This window comes from Vicugna pacos, chromosome 1 (genome assembly GCF_048564905.1).
Source record: "Vicugna pacos chromosome 1, VicPac4, whole genome shotgun sequence".
NCBI classification, from domain to species: Eukaryota; Metazoa; Chordata; class Mammalia; order Artiodactyla; family Camelidae; genus Vicugna; species Vicugna pacos.
Window position 1 is genome coordinate 4,049,066 of NC_132987.1, and position 19,754 is coordinate 4,068,819.

At 39.9% G+C, this 19,754-nt stretch overlaps 2 protein-coding genes across 6 annotated transcripts in view; one reads left to right on the top strand and one right to left on the bottom strand.

Annotated features, from left to right (window-relative positions):
- HACL1 (2-hydroxyacyl-CoA lyase 1) overlaps nucleotides 1–8,699 on the bottom strand; it is a 31,225-nt gene extending 22,526 nt beyond the window's left edge. For all 3 annotated transcript variants that reach the window (XM_072944713.1, XM_031677412.2, XM_015240131.3), the window contains exons 1-6: nucleotides 8,013–8,699; nucleotides 7,743–7,847; nucleotides 4,422–4,462; nucleotides 3,075–3,155; nucleotides 1,925–1,997; nucleotides 205–282 (exon numbers count right to left, since the gene is read on the bottom strand). In XM_072944713.1, coding sequence (XP_072800814.1) covers nucleotides 205–282; nucleotides 1,925–1,997; nucleotides 3,075–3,155; nucleotides 4,422–4,462; nucleotides 7,743–7,847; nucleotides 8,013–8,696 — 1,062 coding nt within the window. In that variant the 5' untranslated portion in view covers nucleotides 8,697–8,699. The remainder of the gene's footprint in view (nucleotides 1–204; nucleotides 283–1,924; nucleotides 1,998–3,074; nucleotides 3,156–4,421; nucleotides 4,463–7,742; nucleotides 7,848–8,012) is intronic.
- BTD (biotinidase) overlaps nucleotides 8,160–19,754 on the top strand; it is a 31,903-nt gene continuing 20,308 nt past the window's right edge. Inside the window, exon 1 of one of the 3 annotated variants that reach the window (XM_031677423.2) lies at nucleotides 8,160–8,295. The gene's annotated coding sequence lies outside the window, so the exon portion shown is untranslated. Of the gene's footprint in view, nucleotides 8,411–19,754 lie in introns of all 3 variants that reach the window. The other 2 variants (XM_015240134.3, XM_015240133.3) reach the window with 2 other exon arrangements.

Below are 19,754 nucleotides of genomic sequence, written 5' to 3' on the forward strand. Positions count from 1 at the left end.
TTTTTCCAAAAATAAATCATTTTATCTGTTTCTAAAATTAACGACAGTGAACATTAAAATGTAAATAGCTATTTAACAATATCATTTTTAACTGCCTGAGTATATTCCAAATTATTACTCATTCTATTGAGAATAAAAATAACACAGGTATAAGCAACTGAGATAAACCAGCTGACTCAGAGAACTTGCAATTAAATACTGTACCTTTTCGATAATAGACGGAATAACTTCTATGCTACTTGGCCGGGCAGAGAACTTGCTATATAATCTACAAGCTTCAACCTATAATGTGAAAAGAAGACAACTTGAAATTCAGCTCACATATCATATTACTCTTCTAAAGGAAAACAAAATATTAAGCCATTACTTTCTATTACGTTTAGAGGCAAGATGGAGAAAAAAGCATTACCTGGACTGTTTCTTAAAGGCCCAAAAGCACAATCAAATTTCTGCCTTGGTATGATTCAGGAAAATGAGGCACCATTTTCATTTCTCAGATTGGCAAAAATAAAAAAGGTAGATAACACCCAGCATCTACCACAATACAGGAAAACAGGCAATCTCATAAACTGTGGTGAGGGTATAAATGAGAATGGAAGTTGACAATGCCTCCTGAAAATTTAAATAAGTATATCCTCAGACCCAGAAACACCACAGCTAGGAATACACAACTTCATCTGTCACACTGCATTACAATAATAATCTATTTTCAAATTTCTGCCAGTTTTCCTGTTATATATTTTGTTGCTTTGCTGTCTGGATTATGTAAATTCAGTAGTGTTAATTTTTTACTGTTTATTTGAAGCACTGTAGAGAAATTGTTTCTCTTGATACTTTTTGGTATGAAATCTATGGAACAGTTGGTAGTTTCTATCCCACAAGCGTGACAGAATTAAGATTACCCCCCAGCTTTCAGTCTGTTCTGGTTATGTCATTTAGTTTTAAGTATTTCTACAAGAAACATACCTGGATTTTAAATCAAATCAGTGATCTTTCTCTTCAAATTTTTAATTTCATCTAATAAATATGTATTATTTTACTTTTCAGGAAAACATTTTTGTAATGGGCATTCTTCTCGGCTTTCTTTTTTCATCTGTAAGGTTTCTGTAGTAACTTTAAATTTCCTTTTAATAACTTATCTGCTCTACTTATTTTTTAAATATATCAGCATCTTCTCAGTAACTGTTGCTGTTCTCTACCATAAACTACGTAAAACTTCAATTCTCTTTTGAGAGTATAAAAATCTAACTTTTCATTAACCAATACCAAAATGTAATATTTTACATTAGTTTAAATCATATACAAAATTCTGTTTTTATATTCTGAAGTTCTCACGATTCCTGATTTACCAGTAGACTTTGCCAAATGGTTTTAACTTTACGCATAACTTTTTACCATAAATGCTCAAATATATTCACATCTTAAGCATTCACTCTCACCTATTTGCTTTCTACAGCTATGCTTAAAACTGTAGCACTTTGTTGACAAATTCTTTGGAGTATTCAAAAAATTTTAAATATTTACCTTTATTCCTCTAAAGTAAAAATGACCCTGTCCAGAGTATACTGATAGTCATTTTCAGTAGGATTTTTCTTCTCAATTTTTCGCTTCCTCTAAGTCTAAGAGGCATAGCCCCAAACCATTTTTATTCCTGCAATTTCTTGAACCATTGAAGAACTTTTTTATAGACTCCAAAATTCAGTCAAAAAATATTGGAAGACTGCTCCTAAGCAGAACATAAGCTTTCTTAATATCCGCACTGAAGTCTTCTTGTAGTTAAGAAAAATTACCTTTAAATTATCTCAGGTACCTCTATATTTTATTTTAACTGTTTATTTTGCAGGCAGGAGGTTTAATGGAGTAAATCTTAATGGAGCATAACTATGCTACTAAATGCCAGAGGAAAGATCTTAGAGTCGGGTACCTGAGGAAACTCCTGAAAGGCTCCCATTGTTTCCTGACTTCTTTCAGAGGAACCACCAATCACAATCAAGGGCCTGAAACAGTTATTTTTCAAAAAAGAGAATTACAAATAAGATCAACATGTAAAATACTCAGCAGGGTGCTCAATGAATAAAAAACATTCAATGAATGTTAAAGAAGAGAGAAAGAGAATTATATTTTCCCTTAAGACCTGTCAATTTACAAACAGTTAGGAAACAATCTGATGTAAGAGAACCCTTCCTCAATTTCAGAAAACTCTGAAATTTATAGTAAATATTTTTCCTCCATGCCCGGCTCTCCCCTGCCTCTTCTAGGTGCTGATGTGGTGATGTAAAATGAACTGTTAGGCCATTCCTATTATTTTTGGGATCAGGAGAAGGAAAAACTTTTTTCACACTTTCCTAAGTAAGTCTATTTGGAAATGGCAGAATGAGGAAAATTTCTCAGTAGTAAAATTCTTATCCTTCAGGAAGAAAAAAAAAAAAGATACAGCAAAGCTAAAGTTACTTAAAAATTATTGGACTCTAAAGCAGATGAGAAAGAGAAAGATGAGGAAGGAAGAAAGGAAAGAAGAAACTGTAACAAACACATAGCAAGAAAGAAAACAATGTCCTTTCCTCTGGAAAATTAAATATTGTATGAATTGATCAAAACATAGCCCCTTTTAACATGATCTTATTGGTAAAGAACCAGAGATGGGATTTAAGGGCACGATCAACTAATGAATTTATAAAGCAAACGCAAATGTAAGATTTCAATTGTTTTCCTAGTTATGAAAGACAAGGTGAAAAATTATATATATTCTTGCATACTGAGCTGGGATTTTTAATAAATAATTCTTTACTTAAAGAGGCAAACACACATTCACATACACATGTAGATGTGGAATACACATATTATATATGCATATACATATTCATTCCAAAATATTAACAGTGTTTATCCCCAAGTGAAGGAATTACTGATGGTTTTTCACTTTCTTCCTAATGCTCTTCTTAATTTGTCACTGAGTCATTTCCTCAAGCACTTGATTCCCGGTATTCCCATCACAGATTAGTGGATACTTCACTAGGTAAAACCACGCACTGGGATTTTTAAGAAACTGTTTTCAATAAGAACAATCTAATTACCAGCAGTTCATGTTGGCATTTGCCATTCCACCCAAGGCATGGATGAGACCTGGGCCAGAAACGACAAGGCAAACTCCCGGCCTGAAAGCAAAACAGAATTTACTTTATTAAAAGTAGGTCAAATGCAATACGTGATTCATTATCACTCTGTGAAACGTAACCTTCTGGACTTCAAAGAAAGGACATATAGGTCTTACTACGACTGGTAAAACAACTGTATTTTTGAATTAGATAAACAGGGTTGCATCAGTCTTCCTGCCGGAAATAAGGTACTTATCGTCCTCACACTGTACTTCACTAACCTATTCGTATTTTGCTCCTAGTATGTTGGGCTAAATCAAGTCAACTGCATACAGAAGCAAATTTTTGGCTGCTGAGTACATTTCTGTATGGTGAAAGTGTTTTCGAAAAATGTCTTAATAAGTAAATACAAAACGTCAATTGGTCTTTGACAGGAAGTAATTCTGAAGCGTAGGGCTCTGCCTCATTACCTAGATGACTTTTTCAGCCTAAAGCATTGAAGAAAAATCTCCATATAATCAGTTTGCCATTTTCAATTTATAAAATAATTTTTAAGAACCTCTATTTAAGACAGCCTTTAAATTGGTGCAGCCACTGTGAAAAACCGTATGGAGGTTCCTCAAAAAACTAAAAATAGAACTACCATACAATCCAGCAATGCTACTGTGAGTATTTATTCAAAGAAAACAAAAAGACTAATACAAAAACATACACGCATGCCTATGTTCACGTAGCCCTATTTATAGTAGCCAAGATATGGAAGCAACCTCAGTTTTCACCCACAGATGAATGGATAAGAAAGATGTGGTATATATATACAATTAAATATTACTCAGCCACAAAGGAAGAATGAAATCTTGCTATTTGTGGCAACATGGATAGACCCGGAGGGTATTATGCTCAGTGAAACAAGTCACACAGAGAAAAACAAACACTGTATGATTTCACTTACATGTGGAATCTAAAAAACGTAACAAATGAACAAATGAAGCAAAAAAAAAAAATACTCATAGATACGGAGAACAAACTGGTGGTTGCCAGAGGGAAGAAGAGTGGAAGGATGGATGAAATAGGTGAAGGGGATTCAGAGGTACAAACTTTCAGCTATAAAATAAGTAAGTCACCGGGAGGCAATGAACAGCATGGAGAACACAGTCAGTAACACTGTAACAACTCTGTATGGTGACGGATGGTAACTGGTCTTACTGTGGTGACCATGACATATAAAAATACCGAATCACTATGTTGTGCATCTGAAACTAATATAATACTGTATTTTGACTACAACTCAATTAAAAAAAGAAACTGAAACAGACTTCAGTTTACCTGCCTGTCATATATCCAACCACGGAGGCAGCATAACAAGCCTACAAAGAAAAAACATGGGGACTTAAGCGTCCACATAGTATTAAACAGCATTCGGTATTAAGTATTATCCATTTATGAAGTATGTGTATAATAATTTACTACTAAGCAAGAAAGTAGAACTTAATCGTTAAGGAGGAATTGGAGTGCTTTTCATTTTAACAGTCATCTTCTACCCATAAATTTCAAATAATAGTGTGAGTATCTACATCTAAGTTTTAGTTATTCAAGGAATTTGTCGGTATCATCTAGTTTATTCACAATATCATCTTATAATTGCTTAAATATCTGCAGGATCAACAGAAACGTCCCCTTTTTTAATTCCTACCATTGATAATTTGTGTTTTTTCTCTTTTATTCTTTACCAGTCTTGCTAGGGAATTTACCACATTTATTAATCTTTTCCAAGAACCAATTTTTGGCTTTGCTGGTTTTTCTTTATTGTTTCTTTGTTTTCTGTGCCACTAACTTCTGCCCTTGTATCTACTATTTCACTCCTTTCAGTTTGGGTTTACTTTGGTTTTCTTTTTCTAGCTTCTTAAAATGTAAGCTTAGAGCATTGATTTTTGATCATCTTCACTAACAGATTCATTTGAAACTATTTCCTCTAAGAACTCCTTTAGATGTAACTTACTTGTCTGAGAGCTCATCTTTTTATCATTCAATTCAAAATACGTTCCATTTCCCATTGTGATTTCTTTTTCATCCCATGAGTTAGTTAGGGTCCGTGGTCTGTTTTCACTCCTGACATTGGTAATTTGTATTTCTCGTTTACTCTTAATTAGTCTCCTGTGAAGTTTACTGCTTTTATTAATCTTTTCAAACATTTACAAAGGATCAAATGTGTTATAGAACTTTCGAATGTTTGGGAATTTACTAGTTATCTTTCTGTTATTGAATTCCAGTTTATTTCTACATGGTCAGGTTAGATATACTTTATGTTTTCCATCTTTGGAGATTTGTTGACATTTTCTTCATGGCCTTCATATGGTTAGTTTTTATTTTTAAACTGCACTTGAGCTCATTACAGGAAGGGAGGGAAAATGCTCAATTAAATACAAGATAACCTGGAAAAATGCTTAATGCCCTTTCAAACAAATTCTTTGTCTTAGTCTGGGATGTCATTTTTTCCAGTATTATTTCTTCTCATTTGTTTAAGAAATATAATAAATTGGGTATTTTCTAACCTCTAACTCAACTTTATATGTGACATGCTTAACTTAAATCCATATTAATAGAAACAGACTCACACACAGAGAACAAACTTATGGCTACCAGGGAGTAAAGGGGGTGGGAAGGGATAAATTGGGAGTTCAAAATTTGCACCTCTTGGGGAGTGATGGAAATGTTAGCTGTCTTGATGGTGGTAGTGGATTCATAGGTGTACACATCTATCAAAATTCATTAAATTGCATATCTGAAATATGTGTAATTTACTGTACAAGAACCATATGACAATAAAAGTGTTAAGTTAAAAAAAACTTAAATCCATGTTAAGGAGATACATGTAAAAAATTTAAAATAAGTATTTATGAATCATATCTCACCTGGCACCACTACCACAAGCCTAACTAAGAAGTTCTACTTTCTCCGTGTTGCTATTCTCTGTTGGCCCTGATCTCTTTCCCGTTTTGCACACGAGGACAAATTCACATAGGACAACAGGACAACTCCTAAGAAATGCACATGCATAGAATAAAACATGTGCTGCCATAAGAACAGTTATTTGAACACTGAGGAGCGCTATCCACTTATTAAAGCAGGGTAAACAATGTTGCTGCAAAATGCAATACACATAACAATAAATAACAAAAATTACATTCCTCTGGTAACAGATGTCAAAAGTTGAACAGGAACTGGTTTTACGATCTTAGAAAATCTATTCCTTTACCCAGTTACTTCCACTCACAGGTGGATTACTGTTTGTATACTTGAGAGAGCAGACTTTGGAACCAAACTGTTTTGATTCAAATCCCTGCAACCCTACTTCCCACTGTGTCACCCTGGCAAGTTACTCTGTACCTTGGATTCCTCATTCATATAATGAACATAATTAGGATGAAATCAGTTAATAATGTAAGACACTCTGAACAGTGCCTGCACACAGTGAACTTTTGAGAACCGTTAAATTCCTAAGGGTCTGCCTACTTCCTGGGAAACTGGTCACTATGTCTTGATTACTCTAAGGACCTGATGAAAGACAATCAAGATATAACCAATTACACTTTGCTCTTTAGGACAAGCATGCAACTGGATGCAAGTCCTTGTCTGCCTTCTGAACCGCTCCTGAACCTCTTCTCACATTCTCTCTTAACCACCCTGCCATTCCCCACCGGCCAGGCCCTAGTTAAGTCATCCTCTGACTGCTGCAAAGACTCAGCTGACTAGGGGGTCATGCACTGGGGATGCTGCATCTCAAACTCACTACATCCAGATCTGCAAGCCTTCCCTTCCCCCTCCGCGTGGGCTCTTCCCTCCCTATTCCCGATCTGAGTCGGGGACAGTACGATCCATCTCGTCAGTCAGGCAAGCCCAAACCCAGGAATCCTCTGTGGAAGAAGCTGTCCTCTCCTTCCCCTTGATTAATGCCTCCTCATCCTCTGAGACAGCCCAGGCATCATCTCCTCCGGAAAGCCCTCTCTGAAGTCTTGGGCTGAGCTGGGTACCCCTTCCTGGGCTTCCGCAGAACCCTGGCTACATCTCTATCAGAGCACTTACCAGATTAAAATACAAGTGTCTGTTTGTGTCTGTCTCCACAGCCAGGTTATAAGCCCCTCGAAGACAAGAAGGTTATATCATTCATCTCCATACTCAGTGCCCAAGATAGCACCCGGGACCTATGGAGACCCTCAACTAAGCCAGAGGGACTCAAGTAGAACTTAAAGCTGCCCTTCAGATCCATACTCTCTATTACCATGAAAATCATCTTTCCAAAGTAAAAATATAATGACGTTTCCCATCTATGCAGAAAAACCTTTCCAGTCTCACTCAATGCCCACTGAAAAAAAGACCACATTCCTTTTCTAGCTATAGACTCTCTCCAAGCTCCCCTCGGACTACCTATCCAGTCTCACAGCCGTCCCCTTGGGCGAGTGTCTTAACCTCTCTGTGCCTCATTTTCTTACCTGCATTTAGGGTTAACAAGTTCCTGCCTCCTAAGCTTGTTGTGATTGATACGTGTAAAGTATTAGAATAGTGGTGAGCACTGACTGTCCGCAGTGAATACGGGCCGTTACTGTTAATCACCCCGCAATACACTCGGCTCTCAGCGTCCGTACTTACCGCCTGCTCATTCCTCATGCCGACGTATCTGATGCCCAGCTCCTGGGCGGCGAGGGCGATTTCAGTCACCGGGATGCCGACGATGCCAAACATGTAGCGCACGTCCTGGGGGCCAGGAACAGGGAATTAAGTGCCGGGGCCGCGCCCCACCGTTCCCTCCTGGAGGGCGACAAAGAACCCTCCAACACACCTCGCTCCGGCCGCCCCACCGCGTTCCCCGTTTCCAAAACAACGCTAGGCCCCGCCGGCTTCCGTAGGAGCCCGCCGCACCTGCGTTTTCAGGGCCTGGGCGATGACTTTCGCACCGGACACCTGCCCCTCGCTCCCGGCGCTGTGCTCTGCCACGTTACTCTCCATCTTCCACCCGAACGTCCGAGGCGCTCTCGCAGTCGACAGCAGGCGGACACGGAGTAACCCAGCAAACCCGACCCCGAAGACACCAGCTGTGGGGCAGCCCCTCTGAGACGGGACTGGGCGACCTAACGCTTTAAACGGAGGGGCGGAGGAGGAGGGGGAGGCGGGGCCCCGACCGGCGCGCGAGCTGCGGTGAGAGGTAAACACTCTTCCTCCAATCACCACGGGCCCCTCTTCCTGGGTCCTCCATTCGCCAGGGTGGGAGCGTCTTAAGGAGGCAGGACCAGCTGGAGGCAGCGGCCTAGGCCGAGCAGGTGAGCGGCCAAACTGCGGTGGCTTCTGGCCATTTTCCGCCTTCCGGACCCATTTCCGAGTACGGAAAAGGCGGATAGCACACGTGCAGAGTCGGGGCCGAAGGCGGGTTGAGGGGGCGAAAGGGGCGTGGCGAGGGGCAGAAGAGGCGTGGCGCGGGCGCCGCCTGGCTCCGCCTCCCCCCCGCGCCCCTCTCGCGGCTGCGTGCAGTTTCGCAAAGGCTGCTGGGACACGGGTGGCCGAATGGCGCCGCTGTTGAGCGAAATTGTCTTGGGGTTGTGTCGTCATTCATTCGCGTCTTCGGTGTTCTGGGCTTTTGCTTACGCGCCTTTTGGTTTCTACTTTAATAACTTTGTGGCTTTGCGGTCCGTGAGCACAGTAAGACGCGTTAATGGAATCCGTGAGCCGTTGTGCACTTTACCCCACAGCTTAGGTAACGAAGCAGAATCTCCAAGCGGGAGATAAGAAACTTCCCCAGACCCCTTGGACCCCGGCCGGGCCTCGGACTTCCAGTCTTGTGCTCTAGTTGCTGTCCAGCCCTGCGACCACAAGAGATAAGAGAGTAACCTGAACCTAGTTACCTTTGACCTTTGTTTTCTGCAGCCCTTGCTACAAATCCGCATTACTCTCCAGTCTTGCCTTTCCAAAGTCAGGAAATAGGAGTTTTTGTAATTCTTAGAGTCGGTCCCAGACCACAATCAATTCCTGCAGCTGAGAACCTTTTAAAATATTTTTGAGTGAAAACCTTGCTTTGTGTGATTTTTTTTTTTTTTTGCGACTGCAGCCTCAGGGTCTTTTGACCATCTGCTCAGTGGCACACAGAAAATCTCCCATAGCAGCGAAGAGTGGAACTTCAAAATTCTTGAGGATTTGAAGTGTTTTGAAGCAAAAAGACCAGGAATATGTGGAAAGTAAAGAAACAAGAAGAGAGAGGTGTAGGTCATAGGTAGTGAAATGAATGAAAAGTATTGGAAATAAAAGGATTTCAGAACCCAGTGGGCCCTTCCAAAAGGTCTACCCCTTACATTTCAAGCCCTAACTCCCATCCCAAACAGAGGAGAGTGAAACAGTTGGCCTCCCTGGGTATGGGGATGGTGCCTAAAGTAGCCCATGTAAGAGGCTAATGCCTTAAAGCCTGAGCCTTGGGGCTGGGGTCTTGAGGTTTTATAGAAAAATGGGGACAGGAAGGTGATAACAATTAGGGTGTGAGCAGGAGCTGCATTTCTTTCACCTTGATAAGAACTTGCTGTTGTTCTGGAGAAATTGAGGAGGGTTTTACCATTTTCTAGAGATTCAGTCTACCTTCTTTCAAGACTTCCAGGGTAAAAGGGTAAGTTATTCTAAGAAAAGAATGCACAGGGAGTTAGTCATAAGATCACTTTAGCTAGAAGTACAGGCCTCAACAACTCAGTAGCCAATCTGTTGGTTTTCTGTTCTTTCCATTTTAAACTACTCACCTGTCAAGTAAAATTGATTTTCCAGAAAGTTGCAAAATGTTCTTTGTGTGGTTTTGAATAGTCCTTGGTACAGTGTCTCCTGTCCCTGTTTGAGAAGCATGGACCCCACACCTCTCTATCCTGTGGGATTGTTTACATCAGTACCTGTGTGTGAGTCTTTACCCCCACCCCTCCCATTGCATCAGAATCACTTAGAAAGGTTTTTAAACATACAACTGCTTGGGCCTTACCCCACATCTTCTGAATCAGCGTCTTAGGACAAATTAGGCGCCTGTATATATTTTTTAAGCTATCTAATTTTGATATGCAGCTGGACTTGAGAACCACTAGCTCTGTACTCATGCTCGAGGCATGAGTTAATAATTTAATGTGTTTCTGCACAGCAAAGGAAACCGTAAGTAAACCAAAAAGACAACCTACGGAATGGGAGAAAATTTTTGCAAATGAAACCGACAAAGGCTTGATCTCCAGAATATATATGCAGCTCATACAACTTAATAAGAAACAACCAAACAACCCAATCCAAAAATGGGCAAAATACCTAAACAAGCAAGTCTCCAAGGAAGACATACAAATGATCAATAGACACATGAAAAAATGCTCAGTATCACTGATTATCAGAGAAATGCAAATCAAAACTACAATGAGGTATCGCCTCACACCAATCAGAATGGCCATCATTCAAAAATCCACAAATGACAAATGCTGGAGAGGCTGTGGAGAAAAGGGTACCCTCCTTCCTACTGCTGGGAATGCAGTTTGGTGCAGCCACTGTGGAAAACAGTATGGAGATTCCTCAAAAGACTAGGAATAGACTTACTGTATGACCCAGGAATCCTGCTCCTGGGCATATATCCAGAAGGAACCCTACTTCAGGATGACACCTGCACCCCAATGTTCATAGCAGCACTATTTACAATAGCCAAGACATCAAGACAGCCTAAGTGTCCATCAACGGATGACTGGATAAAGAAGAAGTGGTATATTTATACAATGGAATACTACTCAGCCATAAAAACCGACAACATAACACCATTTGCAGCAACATGGATGCTCCTGGAGAATGTCATTCTAAGTGAAGTAAGCCAGAAAGAGAAAGAAAAATACCATATGAGATTGCTCATATGTGGAATCTTAAAAAAAAAAACACATAAATACAAAACAGAAACAGACTCATAGACATAGAATACAAACTTGTGGTTGCCAAGGGGGCGGAGGGTGGGAAGGGATAGACAGGATTTCAAAATTGTAGAATAGATAAGCAAGATTATATATATATATGTGTGTATAGCACAGGGAAATATACACAAGGTCTTATGGTAGCTCACAGAGAAAAAAATGTGACAATGAATATATATATGTTCATGTATAACTGAAAAATTGTGCTCTATACTGGAATTTGACACAACATTGTAAAATGATTATAAATCAATAAAAAATGTTTAAAAATAATAATTTAATGTGTGATTGCCCGTTATCAAATACTGGTTTTTTTTAAAATATATTCTTACTGAAGTATAGTCAATTTACAATGATGTGTCAATTTCTGGTGTACAGCACAATATTTAAGTCATACCAAATACGGTTGATTAATTTGGATTTACAGGTTCCATCTAGCTGGTTTGACACTGGCAGCACGGCCTGTATTGATGGTAGTCAGATCATGGTGTCTGGTGTCCACTGCTGTGCCGAAAAATCACCGGCACACCCACTCGGTAGAAAGTGTGCTAAAAACAGAACTCTGGATTGGAACAAACCCCCTGAATTCAGACTAACTGCTTGTGCAAAAGGGTAAATTCTCAACTGACTGGACCTTGCCCTGTAGCAGAGGGGAAAGTCGATGAGACTGTTGGAACTTGCTTTACCCTTACAGGTGCCCCTGAGTTCAGAGCACACCGTTCCACAGTTCACTTGGGTCTGATGACTCAGCGGAAGCGCTTAGAGTCCTCCCCCAGGATCAACAGGCACTTGGAGCAACAATTCCTTTCAATCCAATGGCAATGACTGGATTCCAGGATTCTTTTGTAGCTTACCTGAGGCCCTTTGTGCAGACATTGTAAGCATTAATCACGTTCTTTATTACTTTCATTGATGGTAAGCATGGAATTTTATTTGTCTGGCTTTGTTTGTGTGTTTATTGGTGGAAGGAAGTCAGAAGAGGATTAAGTCTAGATTTTCTTAAAGAAAAGGATAAAGTAATGATAACAGCTTTCCAAAGAGCAGAGCCAGTCACCAAAGAATGTTCATACCGATTTCTCTATTTGTGGGCTCCAGACCTGAGGGTATAAGGGACGTATTTGGCAGCTTTCTTAAATCCAGCTGTAGAGAATATCCAGGCAACCAGATAATTTCGTATGAGTTGCAAAATGATACCTGGAGAAAATATACCCATGAAAGATTTAAAACAGGCAGCTTCTATAGGTAGTAACTCCTTAGGCCTCCAAATTATGACAATATGTTTTAATTTCAGTCAACTAATAAGGACACTGTATATCCTTTTGATTACTTCAAAGCAAAGCACTAACTGAACCTGTGAGGAATGTTCCCATAGGCCTATTTTATCAAAATGTGAAGTGTTTGATTAGCAAATAAAGAAATGATTTAGGGTAATTTGTGATGCATTATAGAATAGCTGAAAATAAAATAAAATTGGCTGAAATAGGAAACCGAAGCTAAATATCTTAAATACAAACTAAAGCAAGCCACAGCAACCCAAAAGCAAATCTATGTAGAGTACTGTTTTTAAAACCAACATTGAAAATTGAACAGCAAGACATGTGCTGTTGGCAATTGGTCAATATGGAGTAATATGGCTCTTTGAATTCAACGGGGTAGACTGATTTTGTTTGCTTCCCATTACGTTTATGAACTGCAGAGTACCGAAGCTCAGAGAGAGGCTTGAAGCAAAACTAGTGCCATAACCAGGGGACAGGCACTGGGAGTTTTTCCCAGTTACCCTCTGACCTAGAAGATGCTTGGATTCCTGCCCTTGTCCTGCGCCTGCAAGCCCTTTGCCTTTGCTCTGCATTTTAATGCCAGGGACACCCAGACCTGGAGTGGGAGCACTGTGGGCCAGAAACAAAAGGAGCGTTGTTTCCATGTGTTTTTTTGTTTTTGTTTTTGTTTTGGTTTTTCAAAGCAAACCCGGGATAGTTTGACATCAGCAATCATTAGATCTCTGATAAGGATGTTTACTTTGTGTGAAATGCACCAGGATATGGTGACAAATATAGCTCCTGCTATGAGAACTTAAAGTGTTTTATTTCAAATGGCTTGGAAATTGTGATACCGTATTTCTCCATATGCTGAGACTCCACGCTTGAGGGTGGCCCCAGGGGTAGCACTGGGGCCGCCATCACCTGTGAAACATGGGATTAGTCAATGTTTAAATGCTTTCTGTTCTCATTTGTTTCTTCTATTTGGCCATCAGCCTTCATTACAGCCGCTTCCTTTAGCTTTTTATATCTTACTGTTTTGTTTTGCTTCTAATTGATTCTCTGTGTCAGGGAAACAAAGAGTCAGCTCCAGGGCAGAATCCAAATGATTCCTGGGGTTTGGAGTTAAACTGCGGTGTAACCCCAAGTGAGGGCCATCTTCATGATGAAGAAACCAAGCCCTTCCTTAAACTTTTTTCTGCATTATAACCTCTAAGTTCCTCTTTGGAGCTTAGCTGTGATGCCTTGTTTTATTCACTTTCTTTTTTTATATATGTAATATTTATGACACCTTTCAGACTCATGAACAAGGAAAGAGATTAACAGACACCCACATATCCAGCCCTAGCTTAAGAAATGCATTACACATACAGCAGAGCCCCCTGTGTCTCCCCACCATCACCTCTCCTCCCCTGTGCCATAGAGGTAATCCCTATCTTGAATTTGGTGTTTATAATTCCTACCCATCCATTCTTTTTTTTTCAATTGAAGTATAGTCAGTTTTTGTCAATTTTGGTATACAGCATGTTTCGGTCATACCTATACATACATATATTCCTTTTCAGGTTCTTTTTCATTTTAGGTTACTACAAGATACTGAATAGAGTTCCCTGTGCTGTACAGAATGAACTTGTTGATTACCTGTTTTATATATAGTAGTCAGTATCTGCAAATCTCAAACTCCCAATTTATCCCTTCGCACCCCTCCCCCCGGTAACCATGAGTTTGTTTTCTATGTCTGTGAGTCTGTTTCAGTTTTGTAAATAAGTTAATTTATGTCCTTTTTTTTTTAAGTTTCTACATATGAGTACTATCGTGCAATATTTTTCTTTCTCTTTCTGGCTTAGTTCACTTAGAATGATGATTTCCAGGTCCATCCGTGTTGCTGCAAATGACATTATTTTATTCTTTTTTAAGGCTAAGTAGTTTTCCATCATATAAATAGACCGCAACTTCTTTATCCAGTCATCTGTTGATGGACACTTAGGTTGCTTCCATGTCTTGGCTATTGTAAATAGTGCTGCTGTGAACACTGGGGTGCATGTATCTTTTTGAATTAAGGTTTCCTCTGGATATATGCTCAGGAGTGGGATTGCTGGATCATATGGTAAGTCTATTTTTAGTCTTTTAAGGAATCTCCATACTGCCCTCTCTAATGGCTATACCAGACTGCATTCCCACCAGCAGTGTAGGAGGGTTCCTTTTTCTCCGTACCCTCTCCGGCATTTATCGTTTGTGGACTTTATTTAATAATGGCCATTCTGACTCCCACCTATCCATTCTTTAGGTGATGGGTGTTTAGGTTGTTTTAGGCTTTTCAGTCTTGTAAACAGTTTTCTCTGAACATCCTTGCATGTCTCTTTGTGCACATGTGTGAGTTTTTATGTATATATATCTAGGGGTGCGTCGCCATCGATTTTACTAGATGTTGCCAAATTGGTCTCCCAGATTATTGTACCAATACCTACCATCTGCATATAAGGACTCCCCTTTCTCTACATCCTCAGTTGTGGAATTTAAATTTTTTTGCCAATTTGATGGATGTGATATAGATTTTTATTCCCATTTCCCTGACTATTAGTGAACACACCTGGATATAGATTACAGATATGGTTATAGATGAGGGTTTACCATCTGGATTTCTTCTGTGAATTATCTGTTTATATATTTTGCCCTTTTCTTTATTAGATTGTTTACATTTTTCTTATTTATTTGTAAATGTTCTTTATACATTCTGGATGCTTATTCTTTGTCTTTTAACTCTGTGTATAGTTGCTCCATATACATTTGGTCTGTCTCTGGACTCTACTCTTTTCCTACCCAGCACCAATCCTACACTCTCTTAATTTCTGTGTTTTTGAAATAAGTCTTTACGTTGGTAGGACAAGTCCTCCTACTTCGTTCTTTTGAAACCGTTTTGTCTTTTATAGTTAGTTTCCTATCACTGCTGTAACAAATTACCACAAACTTAATGGCTTAAAACAACATGAATGTATCATCTTAATAGTCCTATAGTTCAGGAGTCTAAAATGGGTTTCACTGGGATAATGTCAGGGTGTTGGCAGGACCTCATTCTTTTCTGGAGGCTCCAGGAGAGAATCCATGCCTCTCTCCTCCAAACTCCTAGAGGCCTCCCAAGTTCTTGGCTCCATCTTCACAGTGAGCAACGTTGGGCCACGTCCTTCTTATGCTGCCATCCCCCCGGCTCTCCTGCTTCTCTCTTCCACTCCTCCAGACACTGGTAATTACGTTGAGTTCACCCGGATAATCCAGGGTGGTCTGCCTGTGTCACAGTCTGTTTATTAGCAACCTTAATTCCCCATTGCCATGTCACCTGACACACTCGCAGGTCTGGGGATTAGGACGTGACCATCTCCGAGGGGCCATTATTCTGCATACTAAATCTATTCTTGGCTTCTTTCTCTTTCATACATATTATCAGTTTATCACATTCTTTTTCTTATCTTGTTGCAATGGCCAAGACCTTCAGTACACTATAGAAAAGAAGCACTGATAAGTGACATTTTAATTTCATTTCATTTGTTAATGTGGTGAATTAAGTTGATACACTTTCATATTAAATGATTCATCATTCTTGTGATAAACACAGTTTGGTTGTGATGATTTTCTTCTTATACGTTGCTTAACTAAGTTTGCTGTTATTTTTATTTAGGCTTTCTGCATTTGTGTTTAAGAGTAAGAGTCAACCATTATTCTCCTTTCTTGGACTATCCTTATCTAGCTTGGGTATCAAGGTTATACTATCTTTTAAAAATTTTTGAAACAGTTTATATGAAATATGTATATATAAATATATTTGTATAAAAGATACAGTATGTATCTTTTCCTTGAATGTTTGGGAGAATTCCCCTGAAAAACATACCAAAATGGGTGCAATTAGAGTCTTTGATAATATAATTTTTCTTGGGTAATTGGTCTGCTTCATTTTTCTATCTTTTTTGGACTTAGTTTTGGTAAGTGTTATTTTCCTAGAAAATTATGCATTTCATGCACACATCCATTTGACATACGTTTGTTCCAAGACATCCAAGAATCAGTTCTGCAATCTCTGTTGTAATCATTATTGTGTTCCCTTTTAATGTTTTCTTTATGTTTGTGTGTGTGTGTTGCTTTTCTCCTTGATCAGTCTTGATTGAGTCTTATTTATTTCATTAGTTTTTTCAAAGACTCCATTTTGGACCCAGGGCTTCTTAGAAAATGGCCAGTTCCAGATCTAAGCCAGGAAATGTACACAATAAGCTTTGGACATCTCTCAATGTTAGATTACAAAGAAGCTATCAGGAGCTGTTAAGGTGGTGTCAAGAGGAATCAAGAGCAGACTTCAAGAGGCTGCCACTGGCCAAGGATGGGATAGTTTGAGTTTCAATGATGATAATAATCGCAGTGGAAAAGAAACCCATGAAGTATGTTTAAATCCATGCGTTCACAATGTTTTTTAAAAATTGGTCATCTTCAGAAAATAATAGACTAGTTCCTTATCTTGAAAACTGATTTTAAAAAGAATGGGAGAGAGAATCTAGCATTTAGGCTGCCTTCCTCTATGAACTGTACCATTAAATAACCAAGCAGTAGATAAAATAAAATGTCTTTACCAAAAAAATTCCAATTAATAAATAAAAATGAACTGGTAGAATTAGAATACCAGCATTTTGCAATCCCCAGGGACTAGAAAATGGCTTTCAGGGTCAGTGTTTTGTGCTGATGATGAAAAGAGAGGCAGACGCAAGTGTCAGGTTGAAAGAACATACTGCCACCCACAGTCTTGCCAAAGGGATGGGACCTGAGCCTGATCCAGTCTCTGGATCCAGCTTCAATTTGCAAGAAATACTCAGAAGAGGAAAAGCTTGAATCTCTCCATGCTGTACAAGCAAAATACTTTCTGTTGGAAAATCTACAGGTCAAATGAGTAGACTTCTCCCACAGGTTGAGTCTAAGGAAATAGAAGGGATGGGAAAAGAACCTATGCATTGAAAGAGACTTAAGGACATAGCAGTTTTTTAACTGAGAAGACTAAGCTGTAATGTGTAGAGGTATACATTCAGTGATAAAGCTTTATTTACCTATTTCGTTTTTAATGGAAGTGATAACTGTAAAAGTCAGAGTAATGGTTACTTGGCCACTTATGGATAGAGTTACTAGATTTAGAAAAACAAAACAAAACAGGGCACTCAGAACTCTCAGTTAAATTTGAATTTCTGGTAAACAATGAGTAATTTTTTAGTGTACGTTCCAACGTACTTGTTTACCCCAAATTCAAACTTAACTGGTCCTCCTATGTTTTATGTGGCAGAATCTTGATTTTATTCAAGATGATAATGCAGCTCACTCCCCAGCCTTCCTTGCAGTAGGAATGGTCACGAGTCCCCTCCTTGGCCAAAGCAATTGACCTGAAGCCAGTGGACAGGGCTTGGGGAAAGCTGCCTGAACCGGCACATACCCTCCTCTTCCATGCAGCATGGTATTGGCCTTGAAGCAGTCCTCTTGCAATCTCAAGGGGACCCTGAAGATGGTCGCTGTGCTGAGGACAGAGGGACACAGAGAGAGGAGGATCCTGGGTTCTGGAGAACATCATGGAACCCCTGCCTTTGTTGGTTTCGTTATCAGAATTTTATCAGTTCATTAGAAAACCTTTTCTTCTTGATCGGGGACACTCGGGAGCATTGTGACTATGTGTTCCCTTATAGTTGGAAAGACTTCCTCTGGAAGCCGTGTGGGCCAGTTGTGAGGGTGGAGGATGGGAAGGGAATAATAGTTGTTGGGTAACTGTCATTTCTTCTGTGATTGTTGTGATTATTGTTTAATTTTCTCTTTTATCTGGAGTTAAGTTTTGGTAAAATACATTTTCCTAGGAAATTTTCCGTTTTATCTAAACTTTCAAGTTTATCAGCAAAGAATTGAATGAGGAGATTATTCATTCTTTTACTTTCTCCTGCGTTTATAGATTCTTCCTCCTTATTGTTACCCATTTGTGTATGTTGTTTCTTTTTTTTCTTAATTAGGCTAACTGATGATTTATCTACATATTTGAGGTTTTTTATAAAGAATAACTTGGACTTATTCTATAATTGAATTTTATTTGCTAGTATTTTGTTGAGGATTTTTCCATCTATGTTCATGTTAGATATTGATTGGTCTGTAGTTTTGTTTCCTGGTAATGCCTTGTCTGATGTTGGTATTGGGGTAATGCTGGCCTCATAGAACAAGTTAGGGAGTACAGTTGACCCTTGAACAACGTGGGTTTGAACTGCATGTGTCCACTTACATGTGAATTTTTTTTCAATAAATACTGTACTATGTGACCTGCAGTTGGTTGAATCTGAAGATGTAGAACCATGTGTACAGAAGGCGGACTATGGGCCTGGAGCATCTGTGGATTTAGTATCTGCAGCAGGTCCTGGAACCATGGATACCAGGGGACGACTGTATGCTCTCTGCTTCTGTCTTCTGGAAGAGGTTATAAAGGATTAACATAATTTCTTTCTTAAGTGTTCGGTAGTACTTACCAGTGAACCTGTGTGGGCTTGGTGCGTTTACATATTTCGGAAAGCCTGATTTTGAGCAAGGCTGGGTCCTGGAGTGGCTGACTGTGCAGCCCTAGGGGGTTAGAGTCTGTTGCTGGTCTGCTGGTGGGTGGGGGCAAGTCTTGGGGCAACTGGTTGCAGGGCCCAGTGAGGCTGGAGCCAGTTCCTGCCCACTGGTGGGTGGGTAACCCCCTATCACTAACAGGCTGGGGGAGGACTCCAAAATGGTGCTCACCAGCACCAGTGTCCTCAGAGACAAGCATCTCAGAATGGCTGTCACCAGTGTCTGTGTGTCTGACATGTGCCCTGGGGGAATCACATTTGCCTCTTACCTCTCCAGCAGGCCCTCTAAGATCAGCGAGTGGGTCTGACCCAGGCTCCTTTCAGTTTCCTGCCTTTGCCCTGGGTCTAGGAGTGTGTGAGGTTTTGTGTGTGCCCTTTAAGAGTGGAGTCTCTGTTTCCTAGAGCCCTCGGCTCTCTCGTGTGCAGTCCTCGCTGGCCTGCAGAGCCAGGCGTTCTGGGGGCTCATCTTCCCCGCGCAGGCCACCGGGGCTGAGGAACCCAAAGTGGAGCTTGGTCCCCTGACTTCTTAGGGAGACCCTCCACCTTTGTAATTATCCTCCAGTTTGTGGGTCTTGACTAAACTGCATCTTTGCCCCTCCTCCCTGCCTTTGTGAGGTTACTTCTTTATGTCTTTAGTTGTAGAAAATCTTTTCTGCTGGTCTTCAGGTCATCCTTACAGACAGTTGCTTTGTAAACTGCTGTAATTTAGGTGTACCTGTGGGTGGAGGTGAGCGCAGAATTGTCCTACTCCAGCATCTGGGCCACATCAAAGCTTAAGTTGTTAATTTTAGATCTCTGCTTCTTTTCTAATGTATGTGTTCAATACTGTAAATATCCCTCTATACACTG